The 24463-nt window shown below is 33.4% G+C and overlaps 3 protein-coding genes across 3 annotated transcripts; 1 reads left to right on the plus strand and 2 right to left on the minus strand.

Moving 5' to 3' along the window:
• Window positions 1–2098: 2098 nt before the first annotated feature.
• Window positions 2099–3325, minus strand: LOC122503367. Its single transcript, XM_043613872.1, has one exon. It carries the CDS (start codon window positions 3323–3325, stop codon window positions 2099–2101), a length of 1227 nt encoding a protein of 408 aa, XP_043469807.1.
• A 7111-nt stretch (window positions 3326–10436) lies between these two features.
• LOC122503368 lies at window positions 10437–12683 on the minus strand. The gene is made up of 2 exons (XM_043613873.1): window positions 12502–12683; window positions 10437–12024 (listed from the first exon to the last, which is right to left on the minus strand). Exons 1-2 carry the CDS (start codon window positions 12681–12683, stop codon window positions 10437–10439), a joined length of 1770 nt encoding a protein of 589 aa, XP_043469808.1.
• A 9053-nt stretch (window positions 12684–21736) lies between these two features.
• Window positions 21737–23500, plus strand: LOC122503369. The gene is made up of 3 exons (XM_043613874.1): window positions 21737–22258; window positions 22328–23130; window positions 23269–23500. Exons 1-3 carry the CDS (start codon window positions 21737–21739, stop codon window positions 23498–23500), a joined length of 1557 nt encoding a protein of 518 aa, XP_043469809.1.
• The last annotated feature ends 963 nt before the right edge of the window (window positions 23501–24463 follow it).

The raw sequence follows: 24463 nt of genomic DNA on the forward strand, positions 1-24463 counted from the left end.
AGATTCTTTTTTCTTTTTCTGTTTCAGGTTTATTTTTTTTTCTTGTTTTGTTTCAGTTTCTTCATATTTTCTTTTGTTTCAGCTTCTTTCTTCTTTTTTGTTTCAGTTTCTTCATATTTTATTTTGTTTCTTTTTTCTTTTTCTGTTTCAGGTTTATTTTTTTTCTTGTTTTGTTTCAGTTTCTTCTTATTTTCTTTTGTTTCAGTTTCTTTTTTCTTTTTCTGTTTCAGGTTTATTTTTTTCTTGTTTTGTTTCAGTTTCTTTTTATTTTCTTTTGTTTCAGTTTCTTTTTTCTTTTTCTGTTTCAGGTTTATTTTTTTCTTGTTTTGTTTCAGTTTCTTTTTATTTTCTTTTGTTCCAGTTTCTTTTTTCTTTTTCTGTTTCAGGTTTATTTTTTTCTTTTTTTGTTTCAGTTTCTTCTTATTTTCTTTTGTTCCAGTTTCTTTTTTCTTTTTCTGTTTCAGGTTTATTTTTTTCTTTTTTTGTTTCAGTTTCTTCTTATTTTTTCTTTTGTTTCAGGTTTATTTTTTTCTTGTTTTGTTTCAGTTTCTTCTTATTTTCTTTTGTTTCAGTTTCTTTTTTCTTTTTCTGTTTCAGGTTTATTTTTTTCTTTTTTTTGTTTCAGTTTCTTCTTATTTTTTCTTTTGTTTCAGTTTGTCTTTTTCTTGTTTTGTTTCAGTTTCTGTTTTTTTTGTTTCTTTTTGTTTCAGTTTCTTCTTTTTTTTCTTTTGTTTCAGTTTCTTCTTATTTTTTTCTTGTTTCAGTTTCTGCTTTTTTCTGTTTCTTTTGTTTCAGTTTCTTCTTATTTTTTTCTTTTTTTCTGTTTCAGATTGTTGTAAACGACAATAGGAAAAAAATAATGGATCTCGAAAAAGTCAACGCAGTTGGACGATTAGACGTTTATCTACCAACGAAGCCGCTATCAGAGTTATCAACTAATGGCCGATACGTTGTGACCAAAATCAAGAAAATTCAAACGAAATACGGACCTAGGATCATCGTAGAGCTTGATGCTAACTTCATAACATACCTTCCATCCCGATTTGCAAAACATTTTGATGACGAGGAAGGGTCTAACAGCCTTAAACTGATGCACGAGGCTGCATCATGTAAAAACTTGCAACTTCAATATCTTGGAGGACCATATAACAACGTTGAATTTAAATTATTAAAGTGAAAAAAATTGTTTAAAGATATGAATAACAAAATTGTATTAAAAGGAAAAAAATGATAAAATAAACATAATTTTGTTAGCAATTATATGTTGTCAAAGTAATTTTCATACCTTCAATTACCTAAATTTAAGTAAAATAAGATTATTTTAAATTATTATGTTTTTTTTAACTTTATTTACTATAGAAATGCAAGATTTCTTTAAGGTTAGGTTTTGTTTAAAATTAAAAGACACATTGTTTAAATTCAAATTATTTTAATTTATTTTAAGAAAACTTATAATATTTACAAAAAAGCTTCACAATTTTCATAAAAAGATTTCAAAGTAGAATCAACTTCGTCTACCCCTTTAATGACAGCATTTACATATTGGTTTAGAGGGTTTAAAACCCATTCTCGAAGAAGTTTAACATTTTTTGCAGCACAATTTTCTTTATGTAGAGTATGATGTTTACATGTTGTTGTTAACAATTTCGTTTCGAGTTTTTTTAACGATGGACAGTCCAAATCTTCTAAATTAAATACATTTAATACATATGACTCTAGCCATGTCTTTTTTTCTAATCCTTTAACGTAGATGGCTTTAGAACCCAGCAATATTCCTTGTAGAATAGAACGAAGTTCATCGTATGGGATGTCTCCAGCAGTCCAATTAATTCCATGATAATTATGTGTCAACCAAAGGTTTTCACTTTTATAACGATCAAGCAGCGAATTCCATGCACAAGGAGGTTCAAACAGACAAACGAGTGGCTGAGCATCCGATTGGAGAGGAAGGATTGCCAACTCTTTAAAAACAAATTCGTTGTGCTGTCTTTTAAAGCCTTGAACATCTACGATGAACTCCATCCTGAAACAGAAATGAGTTTCTCTTCGAAAACATCGGTTTTTATACCGATCACCACTCCCCACTACATTATCCCCACTACAACAGTTTCTTTACAACGCCGCTGATTGGTTTATATTGTATGACGCGATCGTGAATTATTAAGCAATAGGCAGTGGTCTCAGCTGGCATGTTATTTCCTGCTTCAAATTCTAACCTTACATCGACTGAGGCTTGTTTTAAAAATTCTTTTTGCTTTGAACAATCAATTACAATTAGAGGAAATAGACTTTTGAAAATGTCCTTTGTTAAAATAGGTTTTGAATCTTTTCCATAATAGGATGATTGAAAATTAGCATACATTTCATAAAGTAGAGAGAATTGATTTTGATCAAAGTTTAGGTTTAAATTACCATACGGATAATATTGTGAATTTAGAAAGAGTTTAACATTTGTAATATTACAATGGTCAAAATGACACGCATGTTTTTTTCGTTTATCTTTTCTTGCTGTTTGAAATCCAACAATAACGTAGCGTGGTTTTTCCAATTGCGTTGAAGTTTTAATTTGCCACAAAACTTTTGAGCTGGCAGGAAGTAAAGGATATTCATATATTTCCCACGATCGAAAACTCATTGAAATTAATGGATCTTTTTCAATAAATTTTAATAGTTTTATTTTATTATTATCAGCAGGTAAAACGTATGGAACCATCCATTCAAGTTTATTGATAAAAATTTTGAATTCTTCATCACCGCCTTGTCCTGTTTGAATTATAGCATTCATATCAGAACGTGCTCTTGTTAAAATAAGTTCATGTTTAGCATTCATAATAATTTTTTTATAATCTTCAGCAAAACCAAAAATCATGCTAAGTGGTATTGTGACATCAAAATAGCCATTTTCCAATACAAGTCTTGCATCAGCTGTCATTCTTGAATATCCAGCATTTTCAATAAAGTTTAGCTGAGTAGGTGTTTGTAAGACATAATTTTTCATAATTGTAGTATGTCCAACGTATTTGCATCGATCTATTTCAATTCCATTTAATTCATAGCGAATTTCGTCAAACAAAAAACATACAGCATTATTGCTTAATTGTACATTTTCTGTAAGAGTAATTCCATCATTTTTAGCTAATCTACCAAAAATGTGTAATGAACTTTTACTCGGTAAAATGCATAAATCTTGATGTTGTACTGCAATTCGAATTTCATCACTATTATTGAAAGATGAAGATGCATATGGTTGATGAGCATGAATTTCATAATGAGCTATGGACTCATCAAAATTTACTGCTGCTGGAATGTTGAGAAGTTCGTCCATTTTTATTGCAACAGCACCCAAAAAATATATAGATTAATTGTCCTGTTGCCGTTTTCCTTGAGGAATAACTCTTAGTCCTAGTTCTTGAAGAAAGCGACGATTCTGAGGTGTTAACACCTTGTGAGATTCTTTTAGACTGATCTGACTCTTGCATGTTGGCTGACTTTTATAGTTTCCACCAACAACAGCTCTGTGATTATAAACAATTCCCATTACAATGACTTTATATGCAATCGAATCGTTATAGTTTCTCCTCTAAAATTTATTAAATCACTGTCCTGATCAACAATTCGCAGCTGTATATTATGTATTGTCTTGGTGGCAATCGGAAGATAAATGACGTGTGCAGGCACTTCCATAATCTTATATCCTGGTGGAACTCTGGGGAAAAATTCATGGATAGTGTGGACTTTTTGGTTATTTATGTAAGCTCCAGATGTAATATTACACTCAATTCTAACTGAATTGACCTTTAAAATAGCTACAGGTAAATCAGAAGTATGTGCTCTGTGAGGTGCTAGATGCTGCGATGTAAATCCTAACAATTTACCAATCGAGTCAATAGGTTTAAAATTAATTGGCAAATTTGATTTAACTACACTGCGCAATGTATTATTATTTGGTTTTATACTAATGACAGTTCCAATTTCTATAGAATTTTGTATATAGGATTCAATGTCTTTAATTTCATAACTTCCAGTTGGAATATCAATTACTTGATTTCCAACGTAAAATTTGTTATTTCCTTTATCAATATTGGGAATTGAATTAAAAGTCAACAATTCAACAAGACCAAGTACATAACTTTTATTTGAATTTAGTTCTATTGGAGGGAAATATTCAGCTTCAAGAACTGAAGAATTTCCCGTTAACGTTAAAGTAAATGAATCACTCATCTTGCTATCAGATTTTATACTGAAAGCTTACAATAGTTACACACTTTTATATAGGTTAAAGCTACTCTTAATATTTAGTTGATTACATAAAAATTTAAGACACAAGTGTCCACACACATATGTATCATAATTTTGATGTCTTTCATGATTATATTTTATTAAGCTACCATCACCTAGATAAATGACTAGATCTGTTGGTGGAGCAAGGTTGCCGAATCTGTCAAAATACATGGTTTCATTGTTACATTTTTTATATGCTACCCAATGTGTTCCTGAACCTTCCTTATTATCAAGATTAATTATTCCTGATTCATATAGATGAGGACCGCTGATAGGTAGTTCATTTCGCATAAAAACCCCAAGAAAACGAGGTATTTTGACAGCTTTAGCATATCTTATCAGATCAAAATCAGTTAATGGACGGTGAGGTAGCTTCACTGCAAGTTTTTTTTCTTTCTTGTTGTTCGCTTCTTCTTCTTTCTTGATGCTCGTTTTTTAATTCCTTTTCCTTTAATGTAGGGTTTCAAGTGGAGACCAAGTCCTTGTCGATAAGGTTTAAGGTGTAATCCTTTTCCAAGCGATATAGCTTCCATTGCTTTATTGTGACGATGAGCTTCTGAAAGCTGTTCACTAGCTGTTTTAGCCTTATTAACAGCCCTTGCTATTCCTGAAGCTCCTCCAGCAAGAGCACCTAAAGCACTAAGTCCAGCAAAAATTGGAACTAGCGGTAATATTCCACCTACTTTTGTAGGTACAGGAAGAATTCTAGGTGATAAAACTTTGGATTTACCACCAACATTTTTTATTGCTTTTCGTGCACCAATCATAGCTGCTCGAATTGATTCTTCAGCATTATTACTAGGAATCATGCTTTTTCGCGCAGCGTCAACAATTTTCCTTAACGCTATCCGTTTCTTCTTACACATTGTTTTCCTTTTTTTCTTTCTTATAGATGACTTTCTTTTTTTTCTTCTTTTCATCCCCATATCTAATTTTGATTTAGTTTTCATGGTTCCAGAAATAGCTAAAGCAGCTGCTCTTTCACCTAAACTAGAATCACTAGCTTTAACACGTTCCCAAGCTTTCTTAGCTAAAACTTTATCTGCCTCGTTTCTAGCTTGAATATTTTCACGATTTTGTGAATATGCAATATCGTGTTGTTTACAAGCAGCGTCTAACGGATTAATTCCTTGATCACCACGAGACAAACGCTTTGCCAACTTTGTACCAGGGCCACAGAATTGGTAACCTGGCAAATGTAACTCGAACGGTAAACTATTGATAATACGATTAATTAAACCTTTTCCTTGAAAGCGACATTTTTTCACATCCTTATGCAGAATCATTCTTCACTCTACAAAGGTTGGTGTGAGACTGATGAAACGAATATAAAAGCTTGGTATTTATAGCTTTTAGGACAGTTACTGTCAAGATGTAGTTCACGAAACAACCTGTTGCACTGCCAATCTCTAGTATAGATGTTGAAACTAATGAAAAAAAGATTAAACGTCACGGTAGTCTGTTTTCAGACAGCATTCGAGCAGTTTTCTGTGGCCCCTCAAATTGTGGTAAAACAAATGCTCTTCTTTCCCTCATAATACATCCAAATGGTCTAAGTTTTGAAAATATTTACCTCTACTCTAAATCTCTACAGCAACCGAAATATAAATTTTTAGAAAATGTAATAAAAAATGTAGATGGTGTTGAGTATTTCCCATTTAGTGAACATGAAGAAGTAGTATCTCCAAAAGATGCTAAAGCAAATTCAATTTTTGTTTTTGATGACATTGCTTGTGAAAAGCAAGATAATGTTAGAGCTTTCTTTTGTATGGGTAGACATGTAAACGTTGACAGTTTCTATTTATGCCAAACGTATGCTCGTATTCCTAAACATCTAGTTCGAGATAATGTTAATTTATTGGTTTTATTTAGACAAGATGAAAAGAATCTAAAACATGTATATGAAGATCATGTTAATACAGATATGAGTTATACTCAATTCCGCGATTTATGTTCAGAATGTTGGAAATCTGATAAATATGGTTTTGTTGTTATTGACAAAGACCGTAATTTTAATGAGGGAAGATATAGAAGAGGATTTGATTGTTTTATTACACTATAAATACTACAGGTTTACTGAATTTTTAATTAGTATAGTTTATCTTGTTACAAAGAAAACATGTATCGAAAAGAGCAAGAAACACTTCGTCAAATAGCAAAAGCAAGTGATGCTATTAGGCGAAAACATCGTTTACTCAAAATGGGTAAAGAGGCTGCAGAAACAGTATTAAAAGAAACTCTTCAACCAATAGTAGCACCTCTGGAAAAGTTGGTTAAAGTAACTGATATACCTTTCAAAAATATTAAAAAAGAAAAAGTTAAAAAGGAGGAAAATGATTTTTCTTTCTCAACTGCTGTTGATGAGGAGGAGGAATTTGATAAAACACTACTTAATGACACTCTACTTGATAAAAGCAACAACAACTTTGAAGACGAAGAACTTAATTATGGAAATTTGACAAATAAATTTATTCAATTATTGAATAAAAACAGAAAAAAATATTTAGACATGGTTTATGGAGTACGTAAGCTTCCTAATGGTTCTTTTATAATTGGTGATACACCAGTTGATTTAGAAGGTTCACATATTCAACTTGCTGGAAAGAAAAAATATTTAAAAACTGCTGGATTGCTTGAACTTTTATTTAGACAAGAACCTAATCATGCGTTAATAAGTTCAGATGATTTGGAAAATTAAAAAGAAATTCTTGTAACTACAAATGCACACCGAAAAAATTATAGTTCCAGTGAACCTGTCAACATAAACAGGAGTTCTAAATGCATTGATATCATTGCAAAACTTTTTAAGAGTACACCAAAAAAGGGTAGTGGTGTTATAAAGAGTAAGAAGAAGAAGAAGAAGAAGCTTGGAAATAAATTACCTCAATTTATGATTGCAAAGAAACAATTTAACCCAGACTACATTTATTGGGATGATCCCAATGAACTAGTTGACCGATTACGTCTGCTAGTAGCATCGCAGCAAGCTGGAAATCCGAGCCACAATAATGAAATTATGTCAATTATTGAAGAACTACGTGAAGCTCGCATTATATATTAGAAGAGTACAAGCAAATAAAGCTTAGTATTAAAATGAGCATTGATGTGTTTGGACATCCTTTGTCACGACCTACTGCAAGTCGTGGACAACCTGGACCTTCTGGAATTGGTTTTAAAATTACTTCAAGTGGACAATACGATATTGATAACAAAAGACTTTGCAACGTGCAAGACGCTGAAGAGCAACACGACGCAATAAATCTAAGACAAGTAAAACAAATTGTTAAAAACGAAATAAAAACTGTCTTTGCAGTTACATCATCTTCAAGATCAGCTATTGATGACTTGAATATTCTTATACAATCTATCGAGGAAAGAATTAACGAAAAACTTAAGCAGATTGAAACTGATTTACAACACGAATTACCTCTTCAAAACGCTAAATATATTGCTAAATTGGATTCACGTTTAACAAACCTTGAAAATGGACGATGAAAAGTTAACTGTTGTTAAAGAGTTGCATAGACAGGCTAGAAAAAATTATCCTCGTCGAAAAGTTCAAATGCGTGGCATCGACGAAACCTGGCAAGCAGATTTGGTTGAAATGATACCCTATTCTTATTCTAATAAAGGTTTCAAATACATGCTCACAGTTATAGACATATTTTCCAAATATGCCTGGGCTGTAGCTGTAAAGAGTAAGAATGGAAAGGATATTTCTCTAGCCATGAAAACTATTCTAAAACAAGGCAGAATTCCAAAAAATCTGCACACTGATAGAGGCAAAGAATTTTACAATTCTGAATTCAAGAGTTTAATGCAAGAATTTAACATTAATCTCTATTCAACTTTTAGTAACTTGAAAGCATCAATTGTTGAAAGATTTAATCGCACTCTGAAAAATATGATGTGGCCGGAATTCAGCTTACAAGGCAATTACAAATGGATAAATCTTTTACCTACGCTCATATCAAAGTACAATAATAAAAAGCATCGTACTATTGGTATGAAACCCAAAGATGTTACCGTAGAAGACACAAGAGAACTGCTGAGACGTATCCGTAAACTACGAAAAATTCCGCTCAGAAGATCAAAATTTAAAGTTGGAGATAGAGTTCGGGTTAGCAAGTTTAAAAATATCTTTGAAAAAGGATATACTCCCAACTGGACAACGGAAATATTCACTGTGGATAAAGTTAAATCGACAAAAAAAGTAACATACAAACTTTTAGATTACCAAAATCAGCCCATCGAAGGTGGTTTCTATGAGGAAGAACTGCTGAAAGTCAAACATCCAGATGTTTAACAAGTAGAGAAAGTTCTCAAGACTCGTGGTAATGATGTCTACGTGAAATGGATTGGATTTGATAAGTCTCACAATAGTTGGATTAAAAAATCTGACATGTAATATAGTTAAACTAATGTTTAAATAAAGTTGAATTAACGTTAAAGCAAAGTTAAAGTAATGTTGAAGTAAAGTTAAAATAAGTTAAAGTAATGTTAAAATAATTTTAAAACATGTTAAAATAACGTTAAAATAAGTTAAAATAATGTAACTAGATTAAGGTTTTATTGAATAAAGAAGAAGACATAAAATAAAATATATAACAGGTTTTATTTATTAAAATAACAAATTCTCTCTCCCAACAATTTTTTTACAATACCTCATCATCATCTTCCATAATTTCAGCAATTTTACAATGTCCCCATGCAAGGGTGTCAGTATTATTTTTTAACAAAAACCTTTTGTCATCATACGGACTGAGTGCAACTTTTGTTTGTTTTAAAGTTTGCACTTTGTGCAAATTGGACCTGATTGAGTACTGCGTTCTAGATTGAATTTTTACATTTTGAAGGCAATACACATAATCATCAAAATTAATGTCTTTTTTAACAACTCCAGCTTTTACACCTTTCGCCTTTTTTATGAAATCCTTATTCTCAACGCGGATGCTGTACATTTTGCTCCGCAAGCCAACAAATTCTGTTACAATTTTACCACTGCACTCATCTTTCATCAAACCTAAAATCTTCTTGTTGGCTTGCGGAATATTGTACACGTTGTTTACAGGATAATCTGAAGTATCAAATTTGTGAATATCTTCTTTCATGTCGGCATAAATGTCTGAACATTTAATTTCATAAACAAGGCTATCGGTGTCGGTGTACAGAAGCTTACATTTCTCAAAATCATACTTTTGCAACATATAATCGTAGTGAAAGTCATAGATTAAAGTTTTTGATACATCCAATACTGTCAAACCAACATAGAGTGGTTTGTTCATCAAAACCTCTACTTTTTTCAGTTCTACGGCAACCAAGTTTTCGTTAAAGATAGCCCTGCTGTGGAAATTAGGTTTCGCGATTAAAGCTTCAGCTCCATACCTACCCTCCCACTTTGTCACGAGTTTAACATCAACGTGTTTTCGCACGTTCTCCATTGTTTTTCCGTATACCGCGTTGTTCATTAGTTTGAATAAATTTTTCTCAAACTCATTATTGGCATTAGTTCTTTTTCTAGTGTTAAAATCGATATAACTTTTGAGCCACATAGCTTGTTTAAACTTCAAAACGCGATGAATATGAACTAACACCAGACCGTTGGCAATGGCTTGCTTTAAAGCACGGTAATGGAGAACGTGCTTCCGTTTAGGTAGGAGGGTAGTTAGGAGCTTTTCCTCCTTGGATCCTGGTGGCTTCGAGTGTTCGGGGCAAAACGGAAAATCGCTATGTTTTTTGTGCAATTCATCCGGGTAATCCAAGTCGACTTCCAAAATATATCCATTTGGCGCATCATCATCTATAGCGTTAAAATCAAAACTATCGTCAATATTTTCTACCCACTCGAAGCCACCATAAGGAAGCGATTGCACCATTGCCCAACCATACAGGTTATTTGCGTCAAAGTATACGATGTAAGACGTCTCAATAAACATCACCATGTCGATATCTGTGAGGAGTTCGAGACTTACTTTCGTATGCTTCAACATTTCATCCCAAGTTAGTCCGGGTGCGGGTGTCGTATAATAATGCGCTGGATCGAGGCCATAAGCAAGTAAACATTGATTCCTAAAATTCTCGAATATATCCGCAAGTAACAAAACATCAGTTTGCATATACAAATAAACGTAATCACCGAGATTTTGACAATTGAATTAATTCCACACTTTCTGCGCATGTGTATAATCTTCGTCAGAAACATTTGAGTCGTTTAAAGTGCTATAGAATTTTTCCTTTGGAGGCAACTGACTTTCATCGAGTTTTTCTCTTGAATCTATATACTCATAAGGAAAAACTCTTTTTCGCGTCAACAATTGAATTTTGTCGTCGCTATAACTAGAAAAAATTGAATTAACAATTTTGTATTCGTCGAGATAGAAAGCTAATTTGTCCAATGATGACGCCATAAATTTAAAAGAATCAATAAATCGAAATTTGATAATACTACCTTTAATATTTTTAGTAAAGCTGATATACTTTTCTTTGTTTATTGGAAGCAGATCAACTTTTCCTTCAAATTCAGTAGCAATACTTTCAATAATGAAGTGCGCGTCATAACCACTGAGGTTGTGAAAAACAACAGGTATGGTCGGTGATTCGTGGTAGTTTACATTACAATCTTGATGCGCGGCGCCCCGATATTCCCCAGTTAGATGATTATGATCTCTTACTTTTACATCCCCATTCGCGATTTTCTTATTACAAATATGACACGTATTGTCATTTCTAAAATCTGTAAATTGTTCTAGAGTTAGTGGTTGCATTGGCTTAAAATTTTTAAATATAGGCTCTAGATTTTCTTGCAAGTTTTTCAACTCTTTAGAAAACCATAGGGCGGGATTTTCTTCATCTTTTGGAGATGCTTTGTATGAAGACAACGAGTCATTAAAACCACACTTCAAATAGTATCCAATACTAAGCAATTTGTGATTTTGATAGACCTCGGTATTGCTTGGCTCTTGTGGTTTTTCAGCAGGAATCAAAAGGCTCTCACAGTCAGCATAAATAATGAAAGGTACACGTTCCTTGTTTTGAAAATTTTTGAATTCAACAGAATTTTTACCTTGTTTTGGTAGCCTAATTCTCGTATCATTCATTGTTCTGCATGTTTCTTCATGTTCTGTGAGTTTTAATTCATCTCCAAAGTAATGAAGACAACGGTCACAGATGTACTTTTTATTTTTTTTCTTCGACAATTGTGAGCCAACAAGTCTAGATAAGTCTTTTATCCAGACATAGTGGTAGTTGAAAGAGATGATAGGTAATTCATCATCATCATCATTATCATCCTCATCTATGTAATGGTCTTCAATTCGCAAAAGGTTTAAGTGGCAAACCTTTTTCTGCGAGGTAAGATGTAATGGGTAGACATTAAAATTCTTATTTTTCCTTGAAAGTCCGTACACGTTGATTGAGATATTATTTAGAGCCTCAAATTTTGAAATATCTTTGAGAGAAACAGGGAACTCAATTCCTGTGAAATTTAGTTCATTCTCATATTGGATGTACTTTGAAACGCGTTTTGAATCCCTTGTTGGTTCATACAAAGCTGATAGTATTGACCATTGAAAACATTTATTATCTGTGTTCTGAACGTTGACACAAGCTTGTTTCCTTTTTATAGCAAGGGGTAAATCAATATAAGAACCTGCACGCATGGGATTGTACGTGTTAATGTTAACCTTCAACCTTTGAATGGAATCAAGTTTCCAATTAGAGTCTTTCTCTTGGAATTCTTCAATCCTTTTTAAAGTTGGTTGTTTGACATTAACATTGTACTACTCATCTAACTGGGTTGTCAACAAAATTTCACTTGTTTTCGCGATAAAAGTTTTTGATTCTGATTGATCCTCTTTCCCATTCATTAAATCTTTCTTAAATTTCGCCCCCAACACGATATATACTTTTAACGGACCATACTTGTTTAAAGATTTTTCAATATTAAATTTAAATAAAGCACAGGCATCATCAAGGAACTCATTAATATCTTTGTAATCTATATTCATTATCCCACTAGTTTGCAATCGACTTTCAAATGCTTCATCGAAATTAACCCATTTCATTCTTTCGTTTGTCATTTGTACACCCGCACCACGTTTCATTATTGCATCAAAGTGGCAAAACAAGTATTCCAATTTCTGGATCAAATTCAAACACCTAGATTTTTGAGAGGTTGTAAAGTCAGACTTTTTTAAAAAATTTCTAAATATATTTTTATACTTCTGACACTTGTTTTGCCATTCAAATGCTGTAATGCATTTTTCATCACCAGACATGGACATTGTGGTAATGAGCTGATTTTCCGCGATTTTAATAAAGTTGTCACTTTCTTGACAAACTTCATTGTACTCGTCAATCTTAATTTTTGATCGCGATTTTTTCGGTGATTTAATCTTTGGCATCTTAGAAGTTAAGTCTAAAAAATTCCTGAAACAAATCTAATTTCTGAAACAAATCAAAAACTCTGAAACAAAAATTTAAAAACAAAATCCTGAAACAAATCAAACAAAAAAAATCCTGAAACAAATCAAAAAAAAATTCCTGAAACAAATCAAAAAAAAATCCTGAAACAAAACTAAAAAAAATTCTGAAACAAATTTTAAAAAAAACCTGAAACAAATAAAAAAAAAATTCTAAAACAAATCAAAAAAAAATCCTGAAACAAATAAAAAAAATTCTGAAACAAATCAAAAAAGCACAACTGAAACAAAGAAAACAAACTCTGAAAATATATCTGGAGGTACTCTGTAAACTGTTAGTTGCATCTGAAAAGATGCTACTGATGATTGTGGCTCGCGCTCTCGAACTTATACACTGGTCCCCACCATACCTGACACCCCACTACGACGAGCCCCACTACTCCATAGTCGCGCGCAACTCTCCTCAGTCGCGCGCAACACCACTCCTACCTCATCACATCGTATAGTAAGCGCCGGCTGCCGCGACAACTTGAAAGTTCTCATAGGTCTTGCAGTCGGTATCCTAGAACACTGGCGCACATAGTGAGTTAGAAATCTACATTACCATCAGTCGGTCAATTACCGACTTTTTTTATAGGAATCTATTACAAAGGTCGATATAGTAGACACATCTAAAGGCTCAAAATAAAACATGGCTGTGCAATTTTAGGATGTAAAATTGCAATGTTTTTAATAAATGTATTAATAAGCGTACTTTTGACCGTATAAAATAAAGAAAAATGGCGAACTTTATGCCCTTATAATGTAATATACTATTTATATTATTTTTTGTAAATTTTTAAATATAAAAATTTCTTTATACAAGGCAACAAATAGGTATAGAATAACTTTTTTTCTTACAAAGTAAAACAGAAACTGTTTGGAGTTTCTGCCAACTTGTACTATTTATAAAATTGACTCTGGGAATAGCAATTTTTAATAGCAAATTTGTTATAAAAAATTATTATTACAGAGTAAATTCTAGAAATATCAATTTTTATGATCCTAAAATGATACTTTGTAAATCATCGATTTTTAATATTAATTTTTACTTAGTTTTTAAGGAAATTTTCAAAAAATTAAAATCTCCTTTTTTACATACTATTACATAAAATAGATAATTTGATCCCTGATACTTTTTAAATTGATTATTCTAGATCAAGTTTTACTTTTGTCCAATAAGTCAAATTCAATGCTTCAGGAAATTTTAGAAAATCAATGTTTGACATTGAATAAATTTCAAGCTGCTGATTCAAATTCTTAGCTTAATGACTTTATTGCTGAAAATAATTTGCAAATCCCTTTTCAAAGTTATGACGAGTTCCAACAATTTGATTACAAATTGGCAAATGCGGAGTTTCGGAATGCTTTCGTAAGCACAGAAAGAATTAGAAGTACAATTTTTTTTCATAAATTAAAGACTAACCACTGAATGCAGGTGTCATACTGTTTACTAAATCCTACTTTTTACTAACTTTGTGGCATTAAAAACTGCTCATTTCTTTTTTTCGAATTTTTGCTACTCTAAAACCGCTAATAGTTGAAATATAGTATATTACATTATAAGGGCAGAAAGTTCGAAATTCCCTCACTGCGCGAAATGATCATTGCGTAGTTTAGGGCTTTCGAATTTCTGCCCGTGTAATGTATACTATTTTTCTTTATATATACGGTCAAAAGTACGCTTGTTAATTTTTTTTTAAGAAAATTGCAATTGTGTTTCATTTGACAGACGGCCATCTTTATTTACTTTTGCTCTTCGCTTCAACGCCTCTAGCGGACACTCGTAAAGCTCTGGTTTTTTCTCTGTCTCTCTGTTGCAAACAACATTTGCCTGACCCGACATTTGATGCACGAGCGAAGCGAGTGTTTCTGGTCGGGGGCGGGCAAGCACGAAAAAAATGTGGAAGATAAATTAATATTATATCTTCAAAAAAATTTTTCTGTTGGTACAAAATTAATTTTATGTTTCTGAAATCTTAAACGTTCTAATGAACAAAATTTTATTATTTCTTCAAATTATTAAAATTTTATTATAACATTTTGGTACGTATTAAAAAAGAAATTATAAAATTTTTATTTATTTTATTTTAGTTTCTAATGTATAATAAAATAATTTTTGAAAATAATTATATCAGCAAAAGATTTCGTTCATTTTAATATTGAGAGATGTGGATAATAAATTTATAAAGTATAAAAAGTATTCTTGATAATTTTTTTCTCATTTTATATTGCAATAACAATTACTCTTTAATTTGTTATGGAACTCGAAATTTTCTTATTTACCGACAGAGGTGTTTTTACCGACAGAGAATTCTTTTACTCTCGCTGTAGTGAGGTTGTGTGTGAAAATCAACCAAAGCACAAATTTTTGACTTTCTGCTGCGAAATCACAGCGGGAAGTACGTACTTTCGACAGAGGTATGAAGAAAAAAAATTAATATTCATTTTCTTTAGAACAATCATGAATTCAGGAACCACTTATTGTTTCATTAATATTTCAAAATTTTGTTACTAAATTTAACTTTACTTAATCCAAATTAATCTAAACTTATCAAATTTAAATCAATTCAAATTTTCCTCGATTTCTAAAAATAGTTTTACAAATTGTTTTTTAACTGAAATTTTTGACAATTTTCATGACCAGAAACATATAATAATATTTAAATATTTATTTCAAAATATTAATAATCAAGATTCGCGGTAGAGAATGGCCACCAAGTAAATATCAAAAACCGCGAATATATATTCTCGAAATATCGGCTGTTTTTCGATAAAATTGAATAAATTGAGTAAATCTTAACCGATTTGGCTCATTCTTTTTTCGTTAGATAAAGAATCAAAATAGAAAGAATTATTTTAAGTTTATTCAATATTTTATATAGTTTTATAGAATTTAGGCTAGGAAAACCGGAAAAAGAGCGATTTTTTGAGATTTAGACAAACGTGGAGCATAGACTCCTAAATGGATTTCTGAAATATTCTACAATATTATTAATCAGGTTAAAATCTCGATATACATTTCAGGAAATTTTAATACACTTTAAATTTTTTTAAAAATTTTGATTTTTCTCAAAAAAATTGAATTTTTTGACATTTAGACAAACGCAGAGAGGAAACATCTAAACGGATATGTAAAATATTCTAGAATGTTATTGATTGGGTTGAAATCTCGATATATATTGCAGAAAATTTTAATTCACTTTGTATTTTTTGAAAAATTTTGATTTTTCTCAAAAAAATTGAATTTTTTGACATTTAGACAAACGCAGAGATTAAACTTCTAAACGGTTATGTGAAATATTCTAGAATATTATTAATTAGGTTAAAATCTCGATATACATTTCAGGAAATTTTAATACACTTGAAATTTTTTGAAAAATTTTGATTTTTCTCAAAAAAATTGAATTTTTTGACATTTAGACAAACGCAGAGAGGAAACTTCTAAACGGATATGTAAAATATTCTAGAATGTTATTGATTGGGTTGAAATCTCTATATATATTGCAGGAAATTTCAATTCACTTCGTATTTTTTGAATAATTTTCATTTTTCTCAAAAAAATTGAATTTTTAAACATTTAGACAAACGCAGAGACTACTCTCTAAATCTGAATAAGTGAAATTTTCACTTTTTTCATGTGTAAACGTTTTTCTCACTTATTAATAAGTAGAATCTACTTATACATAAGTGAAAATTCACTTTTTTATGTGTGAACTTGTTTTCACTTATTAATAAGTGAAATCCGCACTTATGTATAAGTGAAATATTTATTTAAAAAGAAATCCACCTGCCCATTACATTTCAATTATTTATACTTTTAAATGTTTAGAAACAATATTTTTATCATTTCAGTTAATATTTTAAAAAAATTTATTTTATTTAATTATAAAAATTCTTATTTAAAATTTAATAAATTTTTTAAAAAATATTCAGTTAAATATTATATTAACAGTAATCTAATAACTAACTTTTTATTTGCTTAGTATTTATATAATATATAATAAGAGAAATCTTGAACAAAACGTTAAAGTATAACACAATAAACTAACTCTTTATAAGTAGCACCCAATAATTTCCTATGAGTATAAGGCAACATATTAAGTGGCATTGTGGTGTTTCTCGTTGATTATCAAAGTTAAGCAACATTGCGTGCGGTTAATATTAGGATTGGTGACCGTTTGGGGATTTAGCTTAAAAAATGTGAAAAAAAATAAATATTTTTTTTATATAATATTAATCCCGATTATTTATTTACATTCATTAAAAATATATTTTAACTTATATAATAAGTTAATATAATTCACTTCTTAATGTGTGAGTATTCACTTATTTCATAATTGAATATTCACGTATTCATAAGTGTGTATGTACTTATTTTATAAGTGAATATAATTCACTTATTTTATGTGTGAATATTCACTTATTCTACGTGGAAGAGTTTTGAAACATGGAATAAGTGAATATTCACTTAAAATAAGTAAAAATTCATTTATTCAGATTTAGAGAGTAAACTTCTAAACAGATTTGTAAAATATTTTGAAATATTATTATGGATTGAAAGCTTGAAATTTATTTTAAAAACTTTTTTGTTTTTATGTTATTTTTAGAGTGTATAGAATAAAAATTCTAAAAATTATGTAAAACTTTATGTAAAGAATCATATCTTAAATAAATTATTATTTAAAACTTAATTGTATTTTATTTTAAATTAATAGTTTAGAGACCACAATATTTTTACAATTAATTATTTCATTTATTAAAAAGTTAAGATGACGCAAAAAGTTTTAAAATCCCAACAAAAACATCTTTGATGCAAAAAGTTCCGCCAAGTAAAAGATTTTGTGACTGTCCAAACAATTAGTGAAATAAAAGTTTACCAAGTAAAATTTATAATTAAAATTTAAATTATGATTGATTTTAAATATTTTCTCTACTACACAACTCGAAGTACATATTGCAGTTGAAAAAAACAACCCGGGCTTAGCTGTTGTTATTGTACATTGCGGCTTAATTACATTTCCGAATTAAGTCAATGTTCTTTATTGCATTTGGAATTGTAACAAATAAAATTTAACTTCATAATTAACATTTACAAAAAACGAAATCTAATTACTCGTCATAATAAAAAATTTCTATTTCAGCAATTAAAAAATCTTGGCGTCAATACTTTCATTAAGTTAGAAGCATTATTGACGCCAAGATTTTTAAATTGCTGAAATAGAAATTTTTTATCATGACGAGTAATTAGATTTCGTTTTTGTAAGTGTTAATTATGAAGTTAAATTTTATTTGTTACAATTCAAAATGCAATAAAGAACATTGACTTAATTCGGAAATGTAATTAAGCCGCAATGTACAATAACAACAGCTAAGCCCGGGTTGCTTTTTCAACTGCAATATGTACTTCGAGTTGTGTAGTAGAGAAAATATTTAAAATCAATCATTATTAAAATTTTAATTATAAATTTTACTTGGTATACTTTTATTTCACTAATTGTTTGGACAGTCACAAAACCTTTTACTTGGCGGAACTTTTTGCATCAAAGATGTTTTTGTTGTGATTTATTATTTTTCTAACAAATTATCGCAAATTATTAAAATTTTTAATTATTTTATTTAACCCTTAAACCGCACCCTGGGTGTGCGACACCCATATTCTAGCTTTTTACTCTAATATTTCGGTTAAATTCGTAAAAATTGAACATGTGTCGTTATTGGGCGATACATTTTGTACTTAACTTTATGTTCCGTGAGGGACATTAGTCTCCCAAGTGTCTTTGTGTATTTGATGACTTTATGAAGTTGTCGGCGAAAAATTTCTACTTGTTTGACACCCACTTTTTGGTTTAAGGTAATTTCAGTAGTTTTAAAAAACTCTTTTTTAATTATTAAAATTAAATAAATCATTATGAAACCTATTTTCCTTCAAAATAGATGTACTGAGCTATATAAGATAATTTTTCCAAAAGATAATATCCTATTCCAGCTTGAAGAACACACTTAAAAGTCCCCGGGTGTCGCACACCCAGTGTGCGGTTTAAGGGTTAAACAAATTTTTAAAATAAAATGAATTTCAGAAAAATTGTATTTGTAATTTCTTAAAATAATTGAATTTTCAAAGGTTTTACATTTAAATTATTAAAAATATTGTTCTTTATTTTGCCACAAGAATAAATATTTTTAATAATTTAAATGTAATTTTTTTAGAATTTCATATTTGCAGGTTTCGTACTCGTTAATTAATTTAATTACAATTTTTGAAAAATTTATTTTTTATAATTTCTAAATTAAATTATCCAAAACTAGAATGATATTTATATAACAAATATCATTCTAGTTTTGAATAATTTAATTTAGAAATTATAAAAAATAGGTTTTTCAAAAATTGTAATTAAATTAATTAATGAGTACGAAACCTGCAAATATGAAATTCTTAAAAATATCTTGCAATTTGAGAAATTATAACGTATATAACAATTGTAAATATTTTTCTTATTATAAAATTCGTATCATTTCAGAAAGCTTTACTTGATCGATTTAACGATCCTCTTTTGATAACCAGAAGAACAATAACTAATATATAAAAAAAATACATGTCAGAAGATTTGGCATTAAAATTTGTCTCATCAAAAACAGTTACTGGCAAATATACTTTTAAGAACACTGCAATGTCTGGTTTAATAAGAGGTATGAATATCGTTTAATGAATATTTTAATAATAATAATTACTTTTGAAGCTGTAGATTAAACCATGAAACTACTTTAAAAAATATATTAAATTTATATAATAAAAATTGTTTTCAGGTCCACTATCTACAACTCATAAAGAGCCCATAACTTTTATGCCGGTGAGTGAAAGATTCTTCCTGGACGAATTAAAAACAGTCTTTCCGAATGTAAAAGATTGGGGTGATGAACGGAAAAAAAGAACTACTGTTGAAAATCCTCCTGTTCCCTAGAATAATGATTTAAATGTTATTAAAATTTAATGCCAGGGACCGATCAGAAACTAAAACGAAATGACTTTCGTAAATATATTATATTTCGTAAATATATTATATTATTTATTACCACTATAATTTATTATTTATTAATAAATAATTTATTACCAAAATTGTGATTGACAATGTGATAAATTGTTATTTAAATTAATGTAATAAATTGTTATATTAAAATACTTTAAATAATTAAAATATATTTCTGATAATAATTGCTCAAGAGTTTTTATTTATTTTTCTTCACTAGATTTAACAACTGTTACATTTTGTATTATTATTATTTTATTTTAGTAAGTATGTATTACTACCCCTAGGGATCGTAGGACCTTGCAGCTGGTGGGGTGGCTTAAAGGCCTAATCGGGGAGTACCTCTGGACCCCGTTCTTTCCCTCGTTGGTCGTTTGCGGCGGCCTGCTCCTCATAAGGGAGGGACCGCCCAATAGACCAGCTCCATGGAGTAGAGGGTAAGAATGGTGAGGAAGCAACCTTTGGGCGTTCAGAAATGATCACCACTGGAAGCGGAGGGGTGTACTGCCTGCGGGGCCCCAACTAAGAAACGGTCCCCCAATCCAAGATGTTTCTGCCGTGTCGATGGATGAATGGCACTAGGGTTACCAAATCTGTCGCTCACGACGGGCCGGCCGCCTGTCTGTCTCTCGGGATTGTACTGGTCGGTGAGTGATCCCGTAAAGCTCGGGGGAGCGATCCGGCTGGGGTTCCGGCAGGCGAGCGGGCGGCTGGTCTTGGCGTGATGTGAACGGAGGTGTCTTAAACGGCGGCTCCGGAACACCGGGCGACCTTCCGGTAGTATTAGCCTTACTCCTGCAAGCGGGGCTCTGCAGGAGTGGACTTTCTTTTCCCTTGCTACTCGTGGGTCTTCAAATGGAGAATCAATTCACCAATTTAAATTTGGGTGACAAAGGGGTCTCGTTGGCTGCGTCTACAACCTCCTCGGAAGTTGTGGATGTGACGGTCTCGAATCCTGAAGTCGTGGGTCAGTCTCCCCCCTCCTCTTTGGCTGCTCCTTCGGGTTCTTCGGGATCTGATGGTAATGTGGTCTTAGGTGGGGGAGGAGATTCGGAGGCTGTGCAAATGGCCCCAATCAGAAGAAAGCGCCTTACCGGTTCTGAAAAGAAACGGCTAAGGAAAGAACGGCTAGCAGCCGGTGTAAACAACTCGGTTTCCTCGGGTGTTGCTACTGGGTCGAAGAAAAAGAGTGGCCAGGATGCATCACCTCTGGAAAAAAAAGAGGGTGTAAAAAGGCCAAAGTCGGTCCAACAGAGTACCAGGAGAGAGGGGTACAATGTTGGGCTAACAATGGCACAAAGGACAAATCCTCTAACGATGGTGGTCTATAGCGAGGGCTACCCAGATGTGGCGCTCACTGATGAGCAGTTTGGACTTCTTAGGAAGACCGTTGTGACGCTGACCTGTGAGGAGCCGGTCGAAAGGTGGCCGCGTTTTGAGACTTCCTTCTGCAGAGGAGGAGTCTTTATCTTCATCGCTTCCAACCCGGAGGCTGTGGAATGGCTGACAAAATGTGTGGCCGACCATGAGCCCTGGAAGGGAGCGAGGTTGAAAATTGGTGGGGTTGAGATGCTCCAAAGAATGGTAAAGGCTACTGCGTGGTTCCCGGGAGAAACGGCGGACGCGCGGACGGTCTTGCGACATTTGGAGGCTTTCAACCCCACGTTGAAGACATCGACTTGGCGTTTGCTGAATGTTGATGGGTCTCAGGTGGCGAACAGGAGGGACAAGAGTTTTCTTCTTGTCGCTCAAGTCCCTGAAAGTCAGGCGAGGGCTATAGAGGCCCTCGAATTTAAGCCTCACTATCACTTCGGGCGGATAACCTTTAAGGTAACTGTCCCTGATCGTGACGGCACAAGCAATGTAGAGGAGGGAGAAGAGCAAACATAATTCACTGTTTGCAAACTCTCCGCTATTCAGATTAACTTGCATCATAGCAAAGGCGCCTCATCAGTACTGACGAGGAGCATGGCTAAGTTGCACACAGGCATCTCACTAATCCAAGAACCATGGTTAGTAAGAGGTGTCATTAGGGGGCTTGGTGGGGTTGGTCTAGTTTGTTACAGGGACTGCAGAGCTGCCAAACCCAGAGCGTGCATTCTTACTAAGGGTGTCAACGCAACTCCACTATTGGATCTGTGTTCAGGGGACCTAATGGTGGTGGTAACTAACCTGGAGGGTATAGGTAAGACGGTCGTAGGATCGGCATATTTTCCATATGATAATAAAAATAATCCGCCAATTGAAGTTCGTAGGTTGGTGGACTACTGTATGGAAAAGGGACTTCCTCTGCTGCTGGGCTGCGATGCAAACTCACAACATACGGTGTGGGGGAGCTCAAAGGACAACCAGAGAGGACAGGAGCTACTGGAATATCTAATCGGAACGAATCTAGATATTCTCAACACGGGTTCGACCCCGACTTTTAGCAATGCGATTAGGCAGGAAGTGATTGATATCACTCTCTGCTCCAAAAGCATTGGAAATAAGGTAAGAAGATGGCAAGTTTCTAATGAACCTTCTCTTTCTGATCATTCACAGATAGTCTTCGATGTGTAGTCTGCGGTCCGATCCGAAACTAAGTGGATTCGTAATCCCAGAAGGACGAATTGGGCTAGTTATATCTCAGAACTTCGAAGGACACTTTCTGGTTTACCGGGTAAGATAAGAGATTATCAGACCCTGGATGAGGCGGCCAATGATTTTACAAAGGCTATTAAGGCAGCTTATGAAAGTAGCTGCAAACCGACAAAAGTATTCTCGGGAAAAGAGGTGTGCTGGTGGAACGAGAGATTAGAACATCTCAGGAGAGAAACCAGGAAACTCTTTAAGCGTGCCAAGAAAAGGCGCACGACTAATGGTTGGTCTGATTTTACGAAAATGAGAGACGAATATAGGTATGAAGTAAGGAAAGCAAAACAAGACAGTTGGAATGCTTTCTGCTCTAGCATCGAAAAAGGGAAAGAGGCGGCCAGATTGGATAAGCTGCTCGCTAAGAACCCTGATGCAATTCTGGGCACTTTAATGTTGCCGGACGGGAATTTCTCTGAGTCGGACGATGGAACCTTGGCTTGCCTGGTCCAGGAACACTTCCCGGGCTTTTCGAGGTCTGGGGAGGGCGGATCCGATCCTGAGCCGCCAACAAACCTTCCGCAGGCTGATTACCGGTCTCGGAGGCAGTTGGCTAACAGGATTGTGACTGCCGAGAGGATCAGATGGGCCACGGAATCTTTCAGCCCTTACAAGTCTCCGGGTCCTGATGGCGTCTACCCTGTCCTCTTGCAAAGAGCGATAGATGAGGCTGTTGGACCATTGGTAAGACTTGCTAGGGCGAGTCTGACTCTGGGATATGTCCCAGTAGCGTAGAGGGGTACAAAAGTTGTATTCATACCTAAAGCGGGCAAGAACGGTTATACCTCACCGAAGGATTTCCGTCCTATTAGCCTTACATCCTTTATCCTAAAATTAGTTGAAAGGTTGGTGGATAGATATATTCGCAGTGAGATTTTGGAGCGGTTCCCGCTACAAAAGGATCAATATGCGTATAGAGCGGGATGCTCTACGGAAACAGCTCTGGCTAGAGCAGTAGACCTAATTGATGGGCAACTGCAGAATCAGGGCTTTGCTGTGGGTGTTTTTATGGACATAGAAGGAGCTTTTAGTCAGGCCTCTCCGGAATCCATAAAAAGAGCTATGACAGCTTTTAATATTCCTACAGGAGTGGTTGATTGAACCTGTCATATGTTAAAAAACAGGAACCTCTTATCAACTAAAGGAGACTCAGTCCTGAAAGGGACAGTCAACTCTGGATGCCCCCAAGGAGGTGTTCTTTCACCCTTGCTCTGGTCCTTGGTAGTGGATGAACTACTGAGAATTCTGACCGAAGCAGGATACCATGTAATTGGTTATGCGGATGACATTTTGTTAATCGTTCGCGGTCCCCACCTTGAAGTTATACTCGAAGTGGCCCAAAAAGCGTTAAACCTGGTAGATAAATGGTGTGAGAAGGTGGGTTTATCTGTAAATCCGGGGAAAACGGAAGCGGTTATTTTTACCAGACGGTACAAGTGGAAAGCCTCGTGCTCACTTACGCTGTCCGGAAAAGAGATCAAATACACAGAGCAGGCAAAATATCTAGGAGTAATCCTGGATAGCAAACTGCTCTGGAAAAAGCATTTAGAGGAAAAATGTAAGAAACTTACAGCTGCTCTTTGGCAATGTAGAAGGGCCATTGGTGGTAGCTGGGGTCTCAAACCGGATACACTATTGTGGATCTATGAAGCAATTCTGCTCCCTAGGCTGACCTATGCTTGTGTGGTCTGGTGGGGTAGAGTTGAGCTAAAAACAGCACAAACAGAATTGAAATTGAGAGAGAAACGATACGTATCAACATCACGGCTGGTCGGTGATTGTGATGAATCACTTAACAAACTAGCTGAAACGAACCGCGTTACCCTCCTGTGGATCCCTGGTCACAGTGGATTCGCGGGAAACGATAGGGCGGATGAGCTAGCCAAAGAAGGGGCTAGAAAACAACTTATTGGACCTGAACCTCCCATTGGTGTTTCCAACAAATGCTTGACACTGGAAATTAAACAGTGGATAGCTGCGGAACACCAAAGGGAATGGCAGGTAACTAAGGGCTGTAGACAAGCCAAGGTACTCATGGGAAGTAGTATTAACCCTATATGAGGA

The sequence above is a fragment of the Leptopilina heterotoma genome, unplaced genomic scaffold (assembly GCF_015476425.1).
Source record: "Leptopilina heterotoma isolate Lh14 unplaced genomic scaffold, ASM1547642v1 Lhet_26, whole genome shotgun sequence".
NCBI classification, from domain to species: Eukaryota; Metazoa; Arthropoda; class Insecta; order Hymenoptera; family Figitidae; genus Leptopilina; species Leptopilina heterotoma.

What these genes read in the sequence shown, in the direction of transcription:
- LOC122503369 (XM_043613874.1), top strand. Translation starts at nt 21,737, where the DNA reads ATGGCTAAGTTGCACACAGGCATCTCACTAATCCAAGAACCATGGTTA. An exon ending in CCAAAAGCATTGGAAATAAG is followed by an intron (nt 22,259 to 22,327) that starts GTAAGAAGATGG and finishes TTCGATGTGTAG; the next exon opens with TCTGCGGTCCGATCCGAAAC. An exon ending in CTGGGATATGTCCCAGTAGC is followed by an intron (nt 23,131 to 23,268) that starts GTAGAGGGGTAC and finishes ATATATTCGCAG; the next exon opens with TGAGATTTTGGAGCGGTTCC.
- LOC122503367 (XM_043613872.1), bottom strand. Translation starts at nt 3,325, where the DNA reads ATGGACGAACTTCTCAACATTCCAGCAGCAGTAAATTTTGATGAGTCC.
- LOC122503368 (XM_043613873.1), bottom strand. Translation starts at nt 12,683, where the DNA reads ATGCCAAAGATTAAATCACCGAAAAAATCGCGATCAAAAATTAAGATT. An exon ending in TGGCAAAACAAGTGTCAGAA is followed by an intron (nt 12,025 to 12,501) that starts GTATAAAAATAT and finishes AACTTTAAAAAG; the next exon opens with GATTGAAGAATTCCAAGAGA.